Source organism: Sinohyriopsis cumingii, chromosome 8 (assembly GCF_028554795.1).
Source record: "Sinohyriopsis cumingii isolate HCF-2022 chromosome 8, ASM2855479v2, whole genome shotgun sequence".
Classification (NCBI taxonomy): domain Eukaryota; kingdom Metazoa; phylum Mollusca; class Bivalvia; order Unionida; family Unionidae; genus Sinohyriopsis; species Sinohyriopsis cumingii.
The window spans coordinates 27,488,385-27,510,258 of NC_142968.1; the positions used below are offsets into that span (position 1 = coordinate 27,488,385).

At 36.2% G+C, this 21,874-nt stretch overlaps 1 protein-coding gene across 2 annotated transcripts in view; it reads right to left on the reverse strand.

The window, feature by feature from the left end:
* LOC149793187 (uncharacterized) overlaps positions 1-20,413 on the reverse strand; it is a 116,592-nt gene extending 96,179 nt beyond the window's left edge. Inside the window, exons 1-3 of one of the 2 annotated variants that reach the window (XM_089967141.1) lie at positions 20,391-20,413; positions 15,715-15,779; positions 4,333-4,413 (exon numbers count right to left, since the gene is read on the reverse strand). In XM_089967141.1, coding sequence (XP_089823267.1) covers positions 4,333-4,413; positions 15,715-15,779; positions 20,391-20,407 — 163 coding nt within the window. In that variant the 5' untranslated portion in view covers positions 20,408-20,413. Of the gene's footprint in view, positions 1-4,332; positions 4,414-15,714; positions 15,780-17,180; positions 17,234-20,390 lie in introns of those variants that run through there. The other variant, XM_089967142.1, reaches the window with a different exon arrangement.
* Positions 20,414-21,874: the final 1,461 nt, after the last annotated feature.

The following is a 21,874-nucleotide window of genomic DNA, read 5'->3' on the forward strand; positions in this document are numbered from 1 at the left end:
TATGCAGCTTCTTTTGTAGGTGCCGTTCCTAACTCTTCCAACCACGATTAATTTAGAGCATAGGTCACAAAATTCCAGTCCTCAAGTGTTGTTTTCTTATAAATTGACCAACTAAATTTCTGTTGACTTTTCACTCCAGCCATTCCCATTTCCATATGTTTTTTCAACCTTTATCTAAACTTCTCGTGTCATGGTCTCTCTCAACAACTCAGGACTCCATTTTCTGCAAACACGCTTCTTCTTTCCATTGCCATCAGTTTCCATTACAGGAAGATTCACTGGATGAGTTTAAACTTTTGACCAATCAGAATACTCTTTATGAGAGTCGTGGGCTAACTAATATATATGGAATGAATACATTACAAGGGTTGTTGCGGAATGGAAATGAACAGACTGTTTTAAAAAACTGGAAGAGAAAAAACAGATCAGAGATGATAAAAATAAAAAAAACGGACAATATCAAGAAAAATCGGATTTAAGTCAGGAGAAAAGTGGAATTCCACTTTAAAACAGAGAAAAATCATGTCTGCCACCTACAACCACAAATGGTGGACCACATACTGAATCTTCATCAAGACTTAAACCACATGCAAGCAAGGCATACTCCAGGGCGACTGTGAATGGCTAGCATGTCAACACCCACAAATGTTGGTGCACACAGTGAGGATGGAGAACACTACTGCCACCCCATCTATGATGGTGACGGCCCTCATATACTTTTTGTAAAGCAAGTGATGCTGTTTAATTTCCACAGTAAAGGAGCCCCATAACACGGTTAAATAGAATAACAGGTCAGGCAGCCAAGAGGTATGTCTGATGTGAATTGTAAACACCCATCATAGTCTGGTGGCAGTATTGATAGCAGCATAAATTCAAAAAATTCGTCAGTAGCCCTAATCACAACAACTCTCAACTTTTCAGTACCATATCATGTAGCACTAATTTTAAACTCAGCATGAATGGTTGAAATCTTACCACTCCTTAAGCTCAGAGACCCACCAACCTAGCACCCACTAACCCAAGGCTAATCTGTTAACTATGACCCTAACACAAATGCAATGGTGCAAACTGTGCCCCTGTTCTTCATTATGGCATATGAAGGGCATGTAAAGTAAGCCATGTGCAGTTCTCCCAGATCTGCATCACAATACATTAGGGAAGGTAGCAATCTCTTATGTGGGGGCTTTCGCACTCACAAACAACTCAAGCTGCTCCCTGGAGTAATCCCAGTTTGAAATGGTATCCTCTTTATCCAAAATAGAGGGGGCCAGCCCTCCGTGCATGCCAACATATCTACAGGTATAATGCAAGTTGTCCTTGATATTACAGATTTTTTCAGGTGGTGTTGTAGGGAGGTGGTGGCTTGGGAGAGGCACATAGTATAAGCTGGATGGGCATAATAAAATCACTAAAGCCAGTATCTTGATGAGCAGAGAAAACAGGAGTTCTTGCTGGTTCATTGTCAGCCACCATATAAAAGAATCTGTTGCCATTTACCTTAAAGCCCCAATGCTGTCATTACATGCAAAAAGTCATATAGACCAAATCATTTGAATAATACTGAATCATGAAAGATATTGATCTTAAACATAGTTGGGTTCCATTTAAACTAGATAATATCGACATTTCATGAAGTTATGAGCCATGTAATTTCTCCTTGGAACTGAGAAACCCTGCCATATTTCACGTGCCTATGAATTAATCCAATATAGATAGGAGACATCCATGGGTCAACCAATTTTAGTTGAAAGCTGGAAAGCAAGATTTGATGACATCACCACAGCAAACATATGCAGCCAACACCGTACTATGTTAAATACAGTTGATTATCCTTATGTGATATACTATTCTCATTATGAGTTTGATATGATGCATTTACGTCTATTTGTTTCTTTGAAGGCATAACTGACATATATTATTTTTTACAAGTACATGTCATGTGCTTACCAATTAATCTAGATATCAACAACAACTGTTTGACTTCAGCCCAAGTTCGCCCTTCAAAGTATATCAGTGCCCCAGCTAATCACAAATATTCACCCGAATCTTATTTTTATCTATAGAATGCTTTTTCTGCTCAGATCATCTTAAAACAAGTATGCCTGCCTCTCTTCATTCCCTCTTTAATCAATTTGTCCACCATATGCAAATGTTAAATCAGTCTCGGACGGAATTTGTCAAATGTGTCACATCACTATTTTTGGAGCACTCCGAAAATGAACAGAATTATGAGCAAGTTATGGGACTGAAGTAAGAGCTTGATGGATTTTATGATCTACAGGAAGAAGTCACCATCACATCTTGCACTATCATGTCGCTTAATGGAAATGTTTAATTCATTGCTAGCTAAAGATTTCTGGATTGCCTACCCACTGACTGACTAATGACAGATCCAAGACTCAGCCTCATCACTCACAATAGTTATATAAATTTACGGGCTCTATACTCTCACATAATCAGGATTTACCCTAAAGTAGATCACTGCAACCAAATGCTTTTTATTTTGTAAGCATTAGTATATATTTGTTCTGACTGGATATTAATAAAATTGCAAAGTTGGAAGGCCTAGCAGCCACATGGACATCAGCCCCTGTAACAACATCTTGCAAGCCATGGAGATCTGCCATAATAGGGGGAGCTGCATCTCTGAGAAACACTCCCAGCTGTCGATGTACTCGTAGGGGTACAATTTTACAAGTAAGCAGGCTGACCTTGCACCCTGTATAATGGCTTATGATGTGAAGCACCTCCTTGCGTAGGCTGGCAAGGAGCTTAATCTCCAGACTGGTAATAATGAGCTGACAACTGTCTACAAACTCATTTACTTCTTACTGTCGAGGATTGCACTGATGCTGACCATGGAAGGTATCCTGATGGCCCACATCAAGATGTGACCATTGTAGCTGTTAAGGTTGTGGAAGAAATGGTCCTTATTCCATGAGGGGCTTGTCACAGATTTTGTTTTGGCAATGTCCATAACCAGCTTGGCCAGGTTTACGAACATCACATTGATCTCTTCCATCATCCACTCAAGGTTCCAAACAAATGTGGTGACTGGCAGTCCCATCACTGTAGACAAATGTGTAGCAAAAGCTACACAGGACTGTTTGCTTATGTGCACCTTTTACTTGGGTTATGGGCAGGGCCTCAATTACTAGTTTCAATGCCACACATTAATAATGTACTGTAGGTGCAACTGCTAATAGTGGTGCTCAAACTGTAGGATATTTATGTCTAGCTCTGGCATGACAGTGTGCTGTGGTTTCTTGCATATGACACTGCAGTCGGCTTTGTGGGTCTTCAGCATGTCAGCCTGACTGAAGACATATAGGCATCATAAGCAGATGTGATCTTTACTGCTTGTTGCAGTGTTGAACCATGCTGGAATAATGTCCTAGATCCTGACATCAGTGAGCAGAAGCAGCACAACAGCCTTTCACAAATGCATTGCCACCACGCTGCTGCCTCTCAAGGGCCTGTAGGATCAGTGGCTTGGCCTGACTACTATGGACTGGATCTAGTTGCCTGGAAGGGCTGCTATCAACCTGGTCACATAAAAGCACTGCAGCTATGGTGGTTGGCATAGGGGTTCTAGCCATTGGGAGCGCCTGCCTTTCCCTGGCTAGCAGTATCACCTCCATAATTCCATCATATTCACCCTTGGTAATGTGCCCTTCCTAAACAGCTCACTCATGCTCTTAATGGTTGGCATCCTATTACAAAGTAAATGCTATTTATGTTTGTTGTATGATGCCTTCAGCCTAGATTTGTAATGGGCTTGGCCCATCTTTAATTGCTTGTCCACACTGCCTGCAAAGAACCACTGAAACATGAATTCTCACATTAGGCTCCATGTGTCTGTTTTGTTGGTTGAGTAAACAACTCAGGAACAACCCCCAAAAACTGTTCCCTTGATGTGCCTTCTATATGTTTCAGGGTAAACATCTTGTAAAGGACCTATGCAAGCTGTTTCTTAGCTATGGTTTCTATGAAATTTCATCTCACTGCCCACTTGCAGCCTATGCAGCTTTTGTTGTACTTTCTGTAATTTGTTGTGGGGGCAAAAACACTCCAAACTGTATGATGTTACTAGACAGATTAAGAAAGAAATGAAAAAAAAAAGTCCAAGATGAAAATGGCTTGAACATTTTCAAAGACAAGTATGCAATTGACATTCAGTAATACAACAATAACATAGTATATTCTACCACACATGCAAATAAAACATGCTATCACTGAAAAAGAACCAAACAGAAAGAAAGATGGGTGGTAAACTTGGTAGAAATACTGAAGGAAACATAATTGCATAAGAAAGCATTACTTCAATATTACCAAGATATTTCTTGATAAGCTCTGTATGAGCATCCATCCATTTTTTGTTCACCTCCCCTATCTGCTCCTCTCTTAAATTTCCTGCAAAATAAAAGACAATTACCTGTATGTCCTATATCTCATAAAGACCACTCTTACCTGTAAAATGCACTTAATAAAAAAACATATGATTGACGGCTTGGAGCTTATGAAAGTAAAACTACTTGCAGAATTTGCCCATATACTTTAATTAGAAACCAGAACTACTGAAAATTGGTGCATGACTTCATGTCATGCAAATCACACAGTCTGTTTTAAGCTATAAGTATGAGGACTTCTTAATCAATTTTCTAGTAAAGAATGTTTCTCCAAGAATACTAATTTGGTCACATTAACATTAGGGTATTAAGTCTATTACTCCCTGAAAGGCTACTAAAATGACAAAAGATCATATTTCTCTATTTCATATAAAATCTCCTGGATAGAGTGTCTGCCAGGACATTAAGTCTGCAAGGAATATGTCAGATTTGTACAGTGATGTTGAGTTCTTTGCACCATTGTACAAAAGCCAAAGCAGAACACGCAGGTTGGGTGATTTGGTGCCTCTCCGTTAAGGAAGTAGGTCATCACAATAGAGTTGTCCAACATGAGGACCATTTTTGTTGAGAGACGATCCTTCAAGAATTTTATAGTGTTGATGATAGCCTTCATTTCAAGAAGGATGATGTGGAGAGGCCAATTCCCTCCAGCTCCCACATGCCGCTGACCAAAGTAAAGTCTGGCCAAAGGTGGGCGACACAGCCATATGCACCCAGGCATCAGTACATACTATCATTTCCATTTGGGGCTTCTCCAAAGGGAGCTCAACATTGGCCAATCCGGGCTGTGCCACTGATCCAGGAATGATCAATACATTGGGCGTGATCATGACTTATTGATCAAGGGGACCAGATAATGGGAGCCACTGAGCCAGCAATGCCATCTATGAGGGACACATAAAACGACAGCCTAGCACAATCAAGTCTGCTGCCACATTGAATAAGCCATGGAGTTACAAGAACTCTCTCCCTGAAATCCCAGTCTTGTTGGAAATGGATTCAACCAGTTCAATGAATAGTGTTATGCGATCATTGGGAAGCCATGCACAATTGAAGTTGGGGATAAATTCCAAACCAGGGTTGACAAAACACTGGGAACAGATTTGTTCCAGTTCATATGAAAGCATAGGTGATTCAAAAGTGAAAGGAGACCATTCCTGCCCTGGTAGCAGAATTCAAATTACCATATGTTTTCAAAGAATGTTGTCCAAGTATTCTGTCATTGTTATAAATATAGTTAACCAGAACAGGGTAACAATACAATCCATAATCTTAGTAAAAGCCCAAGGGCTGATACTGAAGCCAAAACAGTTGGACTTTTCATGACGCTAGGTGGACAGGGACATGAAAATATGGTGCAGTCAAATCAAGACTCTTGGCATCCTTTCTGATTGAGAGATGGATTGATCTTGATATATCCATCTTGAATTTTGGTGGTGGAATATACTGGTTAAGGTGACTCAGGCTGAAGATCAGTCTCAACTTCCCATCTGCTTTCTAGATGAGGAAAAGCATTGAATAAAAGAGATGAGAGTGTGGCTTTTGCACAATCTCCACTGCCCAGTTAGTGATGACAGTATCTCCTATCATAAAAAGACATCTTTCACCAGGTCTAATGGTACTTGCGTAAGAAGGGGTGAAAAGGAATGGGGAGGGGTTGGATAAATGAAATTCAAAGCCTTCCAGAAATGACCTGAATTGCCAAATTGTTCTCAGGGATGTGTGTGATCCATTGTGAGTGAAAATGGTTGGAGATGGCTACCCACCAGTAGGCTGGCTACGGCGGTGGAGTCTACATGTCAACATCTGGCACAAGGAGGCTTGAAGGCGGAGAAACTTGGCAAACACATTTTTGTCTCCTCTATAGAACTGTTGCAGGGATATATGTACTTTTATCTAACATCAGTACGTTTTTACAGATGTTTGACTGTGTCTTGTACCAACAGTATGAAAATGTCACTGGTGTATGGCTTTCTGTAAAGAAAGCGTTGGTGTTACCCAGATCACAACTGAGACCAGTCATTTATTACCTTTATCTTAAGTTGGTAGATCGGGAAAGCATCCAGAAAGTCAGCATTTCTTCCTCTTTGTCAAAGAACAGATGCCTTAATCTTATCATTCGTTGTAGCTATAAATGGGTGGGGGAGCATTCTAAAGCCAGTAACATCTCATAAATTTCTTCAAAGACCACCTGGAAATTAAACTCCATCCTTTCTATTGTAGGATTATTAACAAGGTAAAGAAATGCAATTAAATTTTAAAATTTGAAATAGCATTTTTAGGTTTATTTCAATGTTTGACAAATTTGTTGCAGTTCAAGACACAAAGCAGCTACTAGATTATCCTCATGGTTAGCATAACATTTATTAAAAGTTTGATAAAGTAATCTCTTGAGTTTGTTTCTAAATAATATGAAATAAAGATAATGTCAAAATTAATAATTAAAATATAATACCTACAAGTTCTAAGAAATACTATCCACTAAAATGACCTTTTGAATATTGCCCTACAAATAATCCTTTAAAGAAATTTAAACATTTAGCCAATGTCATATTTAGGCCTGCAGTTTTAAACAGCTATTACACATTATACACTGAACAATATCCTGTCCTAGGACTTGTACATTTTCTTTATGTGGAATTTTGCCTCTGCAGCTTCTCATCCAGATACTTTTCAAGAGCCTTGTTTTCCTCTACTTTATTCCTTGCACACTTTCTATTTGCATTGCATAGAAAAAAACATCATTTTCAAACCACTGTGCATACTTCGGTTTTGAAGCCAACTTAGTTTAAACGAATTTTACTATAACTGTTACTAGATATGCTCAAAGTATATTGAAATATGCATTTTTAAGGAGCAATATTAACTTTCTGGTTTATGGAGTTATTACATATTCATGTTTTTTCCCCCACAAACTCTAAGATATTAGGCCAGGAGCTGATCAAAAGTTGAAATCTAAAGATAGCATGTGTGTGTGTGTGTGTGTGATTAGGCTTTTTAATGTAGCTTTAACAATTTTTCAGTCATATCACTATGATGTCTGCAGTGTGGCACTTTATAATGATGTCTAGCACTGGGGCATCATGCCGGAGACACATAGCATGATGTCCCACCCAGTCACATTATCCTGACACCAGGCCGACCAGTCCTAAGACTAACCTCTTAATGCTGAGCGTCAAGCAAGGCAGGTGTTAGTACCATTTTTGTAAGTCTTTGGTATGACTCAGCTGGGGTTCAAACCCACGACCTGCCACTCCCGAGGCGGACGTTCTAACCACTAGGCCACCAGAGCAGTCTCTAAAGACAGCATGTAGTCAAAACTTCTGGCATTTGGAGATCAGCAATTTTCTTGTCAACAAAGGGGAGTTTGCAAACATGTCAAAATACTCACAAAATTTTATTGTACCTTAAACTAAATAAATGTTGTGATATTCCATATTTCTTCAAGTGAATTAAACTTAAGGTGGAAAATATGTATCCCCATGTTTTCCAGTCTAGGGTAATTTGGGGGGTAAATAGTCCCTGATTGTAAATTTGAATTCACCTCACTTTGGCCAGGTTTGCAAATACTGCACACATCTCCTCCATATCACACTCAAGCATCCAGATAAATGAAGTGCAGGTTGGCCCAAATGAAGACATGTAGACATAATAGGCATACGGTTTTTTTTTGGTGCTTGTTGTAGTAGTTGATACCTTTTGCCATGTTTTGGTGCAGTTTTTCACATATATCAGCACAGTTGAACTTGCAGATCTCCAGCTGGTCAGTCCAATCAAAGTGATGCAAGGACTGAAGGCAGACATGCTTCTTTTTGTTGTTCTTGTTATGGTGGTGAACCATGCTGGAAATGTTCTTGATCCAACACAGATGTTTTTGCCCAGCTCCAGCAGTGCCAATTTTTAGCATTGGCAGAATTTTCAGAATAATAAGATAAAATCATGTCTTCTTTTAAGCTTCTGTGTGCTGAACCATATCTGATATTCTTGAGTGATATGATTTTCAAATTACCTACTATGGTAACCATACTGACTGTAAGATTCAAACCATTTTCATTCAGAATAAAAAAGAAACCATCAGAAAACTTGTCTTTGAAAACCTCATGTTGATATGACCATCCATTCAAGAGAATTAGTGACAAGATTTTCAATATGTTCATTGTGGCAGCAATATCTGATTTCAGATCGAACCCATTTTTATTCAGCTCCAACTAATTGTCATATTTAGTCTACTGAAGAAAACACCATGTCAATATAACTTTCCATTCAGGAGGAGTAAGAATCACAAGAATTTCAGATCAGCACCAATTTCATTTAGTACTGACTCGACATCTTAAGAAGCCTCCTGCTGAGGACCTAACTTTGATATAACTCTCCATCAAGGAGTAGCAATGATGGCACTGAGGCTGCCATATTGGAAATCAGATTATCAAAATGTTTTTTGAAAACCAACTAGATACAAGGGGCCCAGAGTGGCAGAGTGGTCTAAAGCGCTCTCCGTTACGGATCACTGCCATCTCACCTCTGTCTGCGTGGGTTCGAGTCTCGGATTCGGCTAATGTGGGTATATGAGAAATCTTGCCAGTAGCTTCTCGTGGGTCGGTGGTTCTTTCTGGGGTTTTCCCAGGTTCTTCCTCCACCATTAATACTGGCCGCCATGTATAGCCAATCGCGTGCTGAAAAATGGCGTTATGCACTACTACAACAACAAGTAGATACAAAAGAAATCTTACATAAAAAGCCCAATGCTGATATGACTTTTAATTCAAGAGGAGAACCAATAACAATATTTTCAAGATGGTTAACATGGTGGCCATACTGGACATCAGACTGACACCATTTTCATTAAGGACCAACTTGACATCATAAGAAGTCTTTTAGTTAAACCCCCATGCTGATATGAAGACCCATTAAGAGTAGCTATAAAAACATTTTCAAAATGGCTGTTGTAATGATCATATTGGTAAAATCATTTTCATTTTCGAGCAACTAGACATTATTGTAAGAAATCTTCAGATGAAAAACCCATGCTGATATGACTTTCTGATCGGGAAGAGAAGCAACAGGTTCTGCTTCATGGTTTTGTACTTTGCACCTGGTTTGACTTTTTAAGAAAAAGAATTTTCCAACTTTTCCATACTAGTTATCCTGAAAATTTAAAACACACCTGGTATTATCTTGGGTGTTGTTCAAATAACTTTTAATACCATTAATTTTGTTGTATGATTGATGGGTATAATTTGGGGGTATGAAGTGCACAGTTTGGTCTTGCTTTAAATGTGCACCGCTCACAATACATGTACTACTAGCTCAGCTTGGTCATTTTCAATTCCTGGACTTCCACTAAATTGAAATAAAAACTAGCTGATGTTTATTAAAAGCTTTTTCAAATTCTACAAGTCAATAATTGAACTTTTCAAAAGTTAGTATTGTCACCAATAGCAAATTTCATTTTCCATAATAATGACTCTAAAATTAATGTACTTTGATTTAAGTTTTTTCAAGCAGGTATGGGTGCAGCCATTTCAATCAGCAATCTGCTTTTAGGTGTCATCTTGTTTCCCTAACCACAGATAAAGAAACTGTAGTCCCTATACATTAAAGTACCAGACAGGTATACCAATATTTTCTCCACTATGGTTGTTGTATTTTGCACAAATTCGCCTTATACCGTTATGCCTCACAGAAGTATCTGGTAACATTTGTGTGAAATCAAGTTTATAAAGATGGCAGTCGTATTGGACACTAGATCAGCACCTTTTTCATTTAGGAACAACTTCACATCACAAAAAGTCTTTATAAAGAAAAGCCCATAATGATATGATCACATCCATTTAGGAGGAGTAGCAATAATAAGATTTTCAACATGATCACTGTGGTGGCCATTCTGGATGTCTGTGCAGTACCATTTTCATTTAAAACCAACAAAATTTAGGGATGAATGTGTGTTTAAGGTTTCATGGCAATCTCCCAAGTTTATGAGAAGGAGCAATAACAAACTTCAGCTAACATACAGAAGGACATCGGACAAGGACAACAGGCCATCCCATAAGCTCTTCTGGTCTATGAATAATAGAGTTAAAATTGACAGCTGCCTAATAGACATATGCAGCAGTAGTTGCAAAAGAAATCTGGGCTAGAAGGATGCTTTCTGTTTAAATTTCTTCCAATGCTGTTACTGCATTTTATGAAAACAATCAGCTGAATCAACTTGAAAGCCCTCCATACAGTGATGATCTCAATTAAATTTGACTAAATTCAGTTGAGTGGTCTTGAAGAAGACATTTAGTTCTTCTAGTGGTAGTACTGGCAACTATATTTCATGGTGGATTAACATCGTTTGCATCAAGTTGCAAGGTTTTCATGCCAGGAAGCTTTCTTTCATGATTGGTCAGATTCCATTCAAGAGTTTCTGATAAATCATTTAAGGTCTTCCCCATTTAGTAAAGGTGTCTTTTATATTTTTAGTAGCTGCAGCCACATTTGAGGCAGGGATCATTTGAAAGGTCTTCCTAGTATGATACTTCTGTAAAAATTTAATAAAATGCTTTTCAACAGTTTAAGAAAAGGAACCATTTAATGGGTTTTTGCTATTTTTGGTAAGAGCAATTGTATCTGCAGACAACAGACCAGAATCATGAGTAAAACAACTTGAATGTCCTTCATACCACGACAATCAGTTCAAAAGTTGGTCAACATGTTTCTGTTGTTTTCTCAGAAGTAATTTAAAGCTGCAATTGTTAGGGATGCATGACTTGTGAATAGACATAATGCCATCATAAGCTCACCTGACCTGAACAAACTGACACACACAAGCAATGTTTATTCGGAATTAAGTCTCTGCACATGTAAGGTAAAGAAATTAGATAATGCGTCAGATGTAAATGTTTCATAAAACAAAAGAGTTTAGCTGCATATACTGCTAAATGAAAAAATGGTATATACTATATGGTTACATACTATAACTATAACTGACGTCAACAAGCTTTCCAAATCTCCTTGAATAGTTTTTATTCATGCTGCATTTCATAAAAAACAAATCCTTAAAATGTGGCAACATGACTGTCTGAAATTTCCTAGTCATAAAAAGTACTCATCTCACAAAAGGACATAAATAACAAATCAAACTGGCATATTTCAATTCATTATCATGCACAGAACAATCAGAATATGTAGCATATAGGAAGCAAGTTGAATATTAATGCAGGTTTAATTTGTTTTAAGATACCATATACTCTAGGAAATCATTAAAATTTACATAAATATCAGAGAGTGTAGGAAGTTTATAAAACTGTGCATGTGTGCTGGGGAAATAGCTCACAAAGCTGCATTAATGACATATTTATTTACAGACACTGCATAATTACACTAGTATATCAACTGCTGGAAGCAGCAGTGACTCATTGGTTAGCATGCCAGACTCACTACTGAAAGGGTGCAGGTTTGAATCCTACCATCAGACCAGCCTGTGTCAGCTACCATGGTGTGTCTTTGGCAAGACACTTGACTCCAACTTCTTTAGCACTAAATAACCTACTTGTGGTACTGAGCCGTAAAGCACCAAACCAAACTAAACATCAGCAGCTGTTCTAATCCTGTCTATAATAAATTTTAAAAATGTTGTTTCACTTAGTCAATGCACTACATTCCAAAGAACTTTTACACTGTCTACTGGCTTTACTTCTTCACCATTTAAAATTCCTTTCTATCCATTATGTACACCACAAGACTCCATTTCTGATCATGATCATCACTCCATTAAACTGAACTCACTGAGCTGAAGAACTGTCTTCATTTTTCAACATGTCTGGTCATTTAAAAGCAATTGATTCCTACTGGTCATCATAAAGCTTGAATTAACTGCCTGGTATTAGCCTAAATTGGATCGATTTAACTGTCCAAGCGACTAATATGACTCTATCTGAAAAGCCTCATCTATTGTCATGCCTCTGTTACACAATTTGTAGCTAAGTATTTGTCTTTAAATATAAAATAGGACCAGAAAAGACATTCTGCAGGCAAATACAAATAATTACGCAAGTAAAGATATTGTGTCGTGAAGGAATCCATCATTAGGCACATTCAGCATGTGAAGTCAATTTCATTGATGCACTTGATAAATTATAAGTGGCCGTGAAGGAATTCCAACAACAACAAAAAACCTATATCAGTAATGGAAATCACATGTGAGAGAGCAGAGATGACCACTATGCCCATCTCAGCAAATCTAACAATGCAACACAATCAGAACAATGAAAACTACAAATTGAAAGGCCTAATCAGACAAGCAAGCAAACAAAGAGAAATTAAACCAAAACTGTAAAATATGAAAAACTAAACAAGTCTGCCAAGAATGGTACAGTATACACTGGTCTACTGTTTAACTGTCCTCAATGTAGATACAGTAGTCCCCCTATTGAACAACTCCTCCTGAACAGTGGCCACCTGCTTCTTACAGCCAGAATCCTTTGGCACCGACGAGTTTGTATTCAAAAGTATCCATCAAGAATGGCCACCCCTCTAACATGACCAGTGGTCAGAATATTAGTACATAAATGTAAAATGTTCCCCTCACAAGCAGCCACTTTTTTTTCTCCAAATGTTTCCAGAACCAATAATTAATTCATATCATGATGCAAGGTAAATAATCAGATTATCTCTATCATCAATACATGTCTCCCAGTGTCAAGTTTCCGTTACTGAAAGAAGTGTTGACTAAAGTACATGTAACCATAAGATTAATATTTTATCAATGTTTATAAAAGCAGACATTTACAGGAAATGGGCTTAACAATGTTATGATAGAGTTTTGGGTTTCACACATCTGTCGAGTTCTTCTCTTTGATGATTACAACCGGACGTAATTGTCAAGATCATAACAGGGTCAGTATAGGCTAAAAAAAAATTTTGTGCAGTAACACACACACAAGTTAACCTTGACCTTGAACAAAACAGGGTACCAGACAAAAACCAGAAAATCACATGATAACACATTATCACTTCCTTTACGAAGAAGGCATTTTGTCCACTCGACAAAGGTTTCATCTGCATAATTAAATCGCATACAGTTAGCAACATCCAAATAAATCATTACCAAACATTAACATGTTATCACGTAAAGGGAGACATATTATTTTAGAAGACAGGCGGTCATTCAACTTGACAACATCGGATGAGGTGGGGAAGGGGGACCTGCAGAACAATTTTATGTAGAAAAGACTCAAATAAACAACATCATAACTGATAGGGAGGTTATTCAGCAGCAGTGGTAAAATGAAGCAAATGGAAAGAGAATTATGTATGTACCAAGATTTAAATGACATTTTTGAATGGTTTTGCAATGTGCATGACAACAATACCTGCTCGCATAGCACGCTTACACCAAGAATAAGAACTATTAATGTATATTCAGTTGAAATAAGTCTATTACTGTATCAAGAAAAAACTTTAAATAATTAATGTTACTTTCAAACGAAGATAGATGCTTTGAAGTATGTAACTTTCTTACTAAGGACATTACAAAAAATTCTCACAAAAAAAAATAGTTCACCTCTGGAAAGGCAACCCGTCTTATAAGACCACTTTCCCAGTGCAGAAAGGATGGCCTTATAAGAGCGAGACCACTTTATATGTATAGCAAGTTTGATTCTAGAGATTATTGACCAGTGGGTCTCGAAAACCTATATCTTCGGTCATGGTAGGGGTCTAGAATTTCCAATAAACGTACTGCAAAGAGGCTATTATTTTCTAATTTTATTTACCATGATCCTAATATATGATGTTTAGTCACAAAATCTATAGGTTTCTTTCATACCATAAATGCAAGTTATCTGTAAAAGGTACTCAAAAGTAAGTCAAAGAACTATAAAATATAGATCCCAATGACCCTGTTTTCACTGATAACTGTAGTCTTTCTTGTGATGCAATCACCTGCAGATCTCACTTTTGTGCCACTTAGATACTGCCACAGGAAAATCTTATCATCATTCAGAATACCTCTGATCATGTCATTAATTAATTAAAATATAAGAAATGTATTAGTGACTTTGACCTTGAAAATAATACCTTGATTGTGGCATATTACTTGCAATCACACAGAGAAACATATTTTACCATGGTTGATCTCTGAACCTTAAATCACTTTATGATCAAGCAGAAAGAAAAGCATATATACATGCGACCTTTATCTCTATGACAGGACTCCAAATACGGAATGTAAGACATCTTGTAGTGACAATATACAAGTATATCAATTTTTTTATATTTAACTTAAACAACACACAAGTTACAGAATGGAAAGGACAATGTTATTGAAACCTAAAATATTGGTGTGTAATAGTGGCCCTGAAAACAGTACCCTTTACTGTCTTAAAGGACAAATATACCAAGTTCCATTATTTGATCTCCAACAACTCTAAAAGTTATAGAATTGGAATGAAAGAAAACATAAAATATAGACTAATGAATTTGACATTAAAGATTAAAAACAAAACAATGTGGTGTATGACACACAAGCTATTGTAGTATATCAAGTTTTAAACCTAAATCTGAAAGGGCTCTAAATTAAAAGTTACAGAGCAGAACGAAAAGTGATGGAGAACTAAAAATACTGACCCATGACCTTGACAATACTACTCCTAATGTAGTACATGGTATGCCATCTAATGATAAATAAACCAAGTGACAGTCCTTAATCTCTAACAGCTCTAAAGTTATAAGACCAGAATGGAAAGAACAACAGGAAACTATTAAGTGTGACCTTGACCTTAAGATATGATCACAAATTGCAATGCAACATACCTTCTAATGATAATGTTACAAGTGTATCAAGCTTCATCTCAAATGGTTTTAGATTTAAAGAGCAGAAAGGAAAGTGATACAAAACTTAAATAGTGCCATTGAAAATAGCAAACCCAATGTTATAAACAACACTCTCTAATTATAGTGCATAAGTAAAAAAGTTTCATTCCATCATTTCAGACAGCTTGAAAGCAATGAAAATTGTGATGGAAAAAAAATATTCATCTGCAGTGCTTATCTCTGTCACAGAAACACCAACATAGTAAGCAATATACCTTCTAATAACAATACCACAATTCATCCCTTGATCTTGAATGGCGTTATGAGTCATGTGCAGAAATGAACAGGCAATGAAGAGACAAATGGAAATACTAATATGTTCCTGCTATTATAGAAAAGTCAGGAAACAACAGAAGTCACAAAAGCTGAATTGTAGTACTAACAATCATCCAGTAATTAAGCCTATGAATATAAGCAGAACATACAAAACAGAACATAAAAAACTTACCGGGCAAAACCACTCCAAATGAACCTAGCAGCAAACACCAGCGAAGGAAATATGGCATAACTGACCTAAAATGTGAAGAAAAGTACATTTTAAATGAAACGTACAATATTTCTTAACTGCCGGGATATCCTTTAGTGCTCTCCTAACCTATTCTGCAACTGATTTACTTCTACGTGTATACATATAAAAATAAAGAACAAGAGTCCCTTACAAGGACCAATGCTCTACAAGGTGACAAGAATAAGTAGGTGTTGTTGCTGCTGTGGGCTTAATGCCATTTATCAGCAAATGATAGGTTTATACATGGCAGTCAGAATAACTGGTGGAGGAAGAATCCAGGAAAAAACCCTACAAAGCACCAGCCCAAGGGAAGCTACTGGCATGCTTTCTCACACTTACATTGGCCAAACCTGAGATTCAAACACACAAAGAGAGAGGCAAGATGTCAGTGATCTGCAAAGGTAAGTACCTTAAGCCGCAAAGCAGCCATAGTTCCACAAAAATATGTAACTTTTGGTATTTGCATCATGTTTATGGATTGTTCACTTTAATCCAGTGGATGTGGACAAAGTAACAAGGAATTAGTTGTCCACTCTGAATATTTCCAGAATGTTACATATCATAGCTGTGCGCTGCATGTGATAGGCTTCTTTTGTCTTCTGCATCGAAGGATTGCTTTTGAAAATAATATTTTTTTAATATAAAGCTGCCTTTGCATTTGTTATGTATATCTATATTTGTTGTATATCCAACTACACCACTCCCTCGATAACTCGCGCCCTTAAAACTTGCAAACCCGCTTATAATGCGGTGTCAGGCGTGGATCCCATCTTTTAAACCCGAAAGTACTCAAAAAAATGATCCCTATTTGTTGAACTTTAAGAAAATCGCGATTAAAACTGGTAACGGAAACTATGATCTTTTGCTCGTTTTATCATTGAAAATGGTAGATAGAACCTGGAACTTTTAATCAACACTATGAAATATCAAATTTAAAAATAACTCATACAATTTTTTACATTTTCTTTCCAACAACGTTCCTAGTACACTGCAATTAACGATATGTAAGGAAATTTCGATCAATGAAAATGTCACTTACGCCAAGTGGAGGCAGTACCTTAATAAATAAATACAAATTAAATATAAACAAATTTATCAGTTGAAAATTGTGTTCTAGTTCCATCTTTTAGTTCCTTTTAAGTGTAATCGTCGTAAGTGCAATGTATCCTCTTGTAATTAAATGTAAAATGCGTCAATCTACCATAATAGCTATGTCCGCGAGCGTTTACCTAAGAACCTAATTAAGTGCCGACCGTGTTTTGATAACCGACTTGCGGAGGTATTTGTTGTATTGTTGCACTGAATTAAAAGCTGGCCTCCTTATGTTATCACGTTAATTACGTCTTTTGAATAAAAAAAGGAGGTGGAATAAAAGAAAAGTTAAAAGGCACAAAAATTGGACTAACTTAAAATCTAGTGGCCTTGGTGGTATGTCTGGTGAGCTCACTTCATTTGATCAATCGAACACTGTAATAAACATTATTGTGTATGAAACAGAAATTACCTTAAATTAACCCACTCTTTCATAACTGATTAAAGATAACAAGGCAGCAAAGCGAAAAGAATACTTTGTAAAATAAAGAGCTTGATTTCACAGATACGGACCATTGTGGGCAAGCGAGTTTCAGAGAATTCTTGAACTGGCATTTAGAGATATCCTCAGGGATGATAAGAAATTTCATTATTGCTGCCAATAAAATCACAACATTAACACTGTACTAATTGAACAATAAAAAATTGAGTTTCGAAGTAGACGTGTCAGGAAATAAATGTCGCGTGTTTTTGAGAGAAAAAAGAATCTTGTATGGTGGTGTATCAACAGTTAGTCTAGTTCCCAAATTGTGGACTACCCATTTGGCAAGATACTATTAAATACCACTACTGGAGCCAGACCTATCAAAAAAAAAAAAAAAAAAGCAGTGACGTAATACACAGATTTTTCGCGTACATGTGATGGTTGTTCAAACCAGTTGGAATGCTTTTTTATATATTAGATATTTTGAGAAATTTTTTTTTATTTAAATAGAATAATGAACAACTTCATTACAAAAAGCGCATTATTAAAAATTATTATCGACATGATTGTAAAATGTGGATTCAGTCATTAAACAGCCCAGTTCCATAAAGCCCCACCCCCATGGTTTTCTCGATGTCAAAGTGATTTTTTTCCCAATTTTTGGAGGTCCCGCAGTAACTTGCGCCTCGCTTATAGTGCGATCTATGTTTGTGGACCCCGTTGTGCACGAGTTATCGAGGGAGAGGTATAGATGCAAGCAACAGAAGCAAACTAACAGCTTAAGAAAATTTAACAGATTAAATATCAGCATTGCTGCAATAATCAAAATTAACATAGTCATTGTCGGTGATAACCCTAGTATTAATATGAAATGTTCACAATATGCAGGAAATAATTAGGATTTACAAACTCTGAAGCTTCCACCTTGAGTTCAGAATAGATAAAGAAGAGTTTTATCTCAAGTACACAGTTTAATATTTTTTTTTATAAAATTTAAGTTTGAGTGCATTTTCTGACATGGAAATTTCAAATGATTTAAAAGGTCTCCCACAAATTATGACTCAAAATAAAACAAGGTGTGCCAGAACATACAGTGCATAAAAAATTACTGTAAAAATTAATTTATGGTGTCCCAAGATATATGGTAAATATAGTAATTTATTTTCACACATGAAACTCATTTGTTTGTATGTACTGTGTGCTATATACATCCAGTGTATGCGCATACTAAGGTAAATACTTGTTATGTGAATTAAAAGGTATCTGAAACACAACATTAATAATAAAAATACTGTATCAGTGTCAAAGTGAAACTGACTTCTTGTATGTACTGCAGGTAATATACACCCTACTATATGTGTGCAGGGTAAATAATGATTCACTAGTGAGGAATTTTCAGTCTTCTTACTCTCCTATTCCTTTTTAATAAGGAAGACCTTCAGTTGTGAACCTTTACTGTTCACTAAGAGCAATGCAGAGATGAACAATAAAAATGCAATACAACACATTTTGGATTAAAATACAGTGCTGAAATGTTCAATTAATTATTTCATTAGGGAAATTATGAAATCCTATTCACTGGGTTGGACCTATGTTGCATTATAACTTAACACACAATCTAACTTACCCATGAACCAATTAGTATTTGCATACACTCTCGTTTCTTTGTACCCCATATGGCTTTTTAAATAAAACGTATCAAGGACGCGAAAAATGCGCAAAAATTTAGTCATTTCATTCATCAATTTATTATGTCTAACCTGATTGCTGCCACGGGGTCACATACACTGTCAAATTGTTGTAAGCGTTTCGAACCAAACAGAAGCTCCTGATGCAAACATGGTAAACAAGCAGACAGACTGCTCACTGTTCTTTTCTGGTTTCTAGAATAGATTTTTTTTTCATGACTAAATTTTGGGCTGTTAAAAAATGTATATACATTCTTGGGTTTGGAGTAGAGAAATTCAAAGGCACCATGACAGGAAGATGCAAACTTTGATATAAAACTGCACTGGAATCCATTGTTATATAAATAAATCCTTTAATCATATTGACAAACTGCTGTAACATTGTTATATCATAAGCTGCTTATGCTGATGTCTGGCCTTATTACTGTATGCCATAATATAACCAATTTATTCATGCTACCTGCTATAATCGACCACCTCTGAAAATGGGAATGGGAACAACTACAGATCCCGAACAACTAATAAATAAGTTAAAGTGTCTCAGACATTGTATATATTTTGGTTATTGTAATTTTGTTCCATTTTTTATGTGACGTGAATTAAAAACAAATGACTAATAATGTGTATATATTATTATTTGGTCATTGTAATTTTGTTCCATTTTTATGTGACTCCGAACAGTAAATAATTAAAAATGTATATATATTATTATTCACTGACATTCTATATATTTTGGTCATTGTAATTTTGTTCCATTTTTTTTAAAGTGACCCCAAACATATATGCATAAATAGTATCGGAAAATTAGATCGGAGAGTCATCGAGGGGTCAGATTGTGACTGACGAGAGTTACCTTAATTGGTGAGTGTACACATTAGTTTACCCTGGAATCAAGTGCCTGTGGCACTAACCCTGAATTAGACGGCTTGATTTATTAAAGAAACTTGTCTCTTCTTTATCAAACTTTAAGGCATCCTCGGCTTCCATCGCATTTCAACCAAACAAACGTGTCCACTTGTTTTATAATTAATTTGATGCCAATAGGAAAAGGGCATCTTAGTAATTATAGTCCAACTAATGCAATTAAACTTTAATATGTGAAAAAGTGTCAATATGGAATGCCAAACCTGAGAGACATTTCTGAAAATGTGGCTTCTAGTTTCCCTGCACAGGCACTTGATTCTAAGGTAAACTATAGCATCGATGTCGTAGCCTCAACTTGGTTTGTTGTGGTTGAGGCTACGAACGGGTCCCATAACATGTAATGGAGCAAAATAATCATCACTAAAGTCAGTAAAACAAACAGTGTAGAAATCTACCACATAAGTATAATCATGTTGTGAAAGAAGTTTAGCTATTTTGAATTTATTAAGCCCTTACACGATAAAATAAATTGGCATGATCACACTAACCTCATCCCGTCCGCCATGACAGATAACGCGAGACTCGCCGTTACCCACTTTTCAAAGGTCTCCCTAAACACAGTAATGGACGGTAATATACAGTAATGAACAGTAATGGAGAGTAATGGACAGTAATGGGCTGTAATGGGCAGTAATGGACAGTAATGGAGACAAAAATACTATAATGTAAGGTTTTATAAGATTTATAAGCAGAAATTGATTATTATTTTTGTTATTTACAATTTTACATTCCAGACCACATGAATCACACTATAACTCTGACTTTAGCATTCTTTCATCCCTCCCATCTAATTCTATTTATGTATGTCAACTGGTAAGTTGAAAAACTTATGTCCAGTCCATTTGCTCTGTATACGCACATGTGATCTTCTGGGGGAATCAAATACGTATAACAAAACAAAATATATATGTTGGCACTTGTGAACGGGATATACTAATCTATGTTATCAAATAATAATAATATCCAATAGACATATATTCCTTATATAAGAAGGTTGCAATCAAACCAAAAAACAATTTTCTATTCACCGTGTTAAAATTTGCAATTTTGTGGACGTTTGTGACATCTTGGATGTTATCAAAATGGGAAAAGGAAAGAGCAAGAAACAGTTTCCTTGCGGTGACTGTAAAAAAAACATGTGAGTCGGGCTGTCTTTTATGTTAGGTACGTCATCTTTTGAATTGCTTATAAATTGTTTAGTTTCCATTTAATGATCTTTAATATATATCATTATTATTATATCATCCCTGCAAATTCTTTGAGCTGTCTGTACAATCATTCATTTGAATATGCAAACCTCCTGTTATCTGTGTTTAACATTAAACAGTATCTACATAAATTACATAATTGCCAATAAAATGTGTCAGTTGTTGCCGTTTATAAGAAAAAGAGTGCTTCAGTAATATACTTTCATATGTTAAAAAGAAAGATGAAAGAAGCGATTAGAATTATAAATAAAATGTTCCCAAGCCTATATATGTCCTGTTTATGTAATGTTAACATCACATGTAAAAAAATAATTAATAACAGTACATTTCTTAAATTCAGTTAAACTTGGTAAAGTAGCTGTTTTTCAATATTAATTGCATTTTATCATTAGCTTTATTATCGGATTGATTTTTGTATGTCACTGATCGCAAAATGATGATTTTTAGTCTTTAAATTAGCATTCTATCTTTTACGACTGAGTCTTTGATAAAAAAATTTGACCAATTCGATGTTATTTGTTGCCCATTGTATACCGGTATGTATCTTGAAAATGGTCAATGTAATGTAGTAAAATCAGTTTAAAAGAAGAAAATGTACTGAATGTCATAATAACATTTTGGGTGATGAATTCCATTACCTCGATAATACATGTTCTCTCTCTCTCTCTCCCTCTCTCTCTCTCTCTCGGAATGGTATTCATACATCTCAGCAACTTTATTGCCATATGATACACGATAAGCATATTAGGTATTTTACTGCAGTA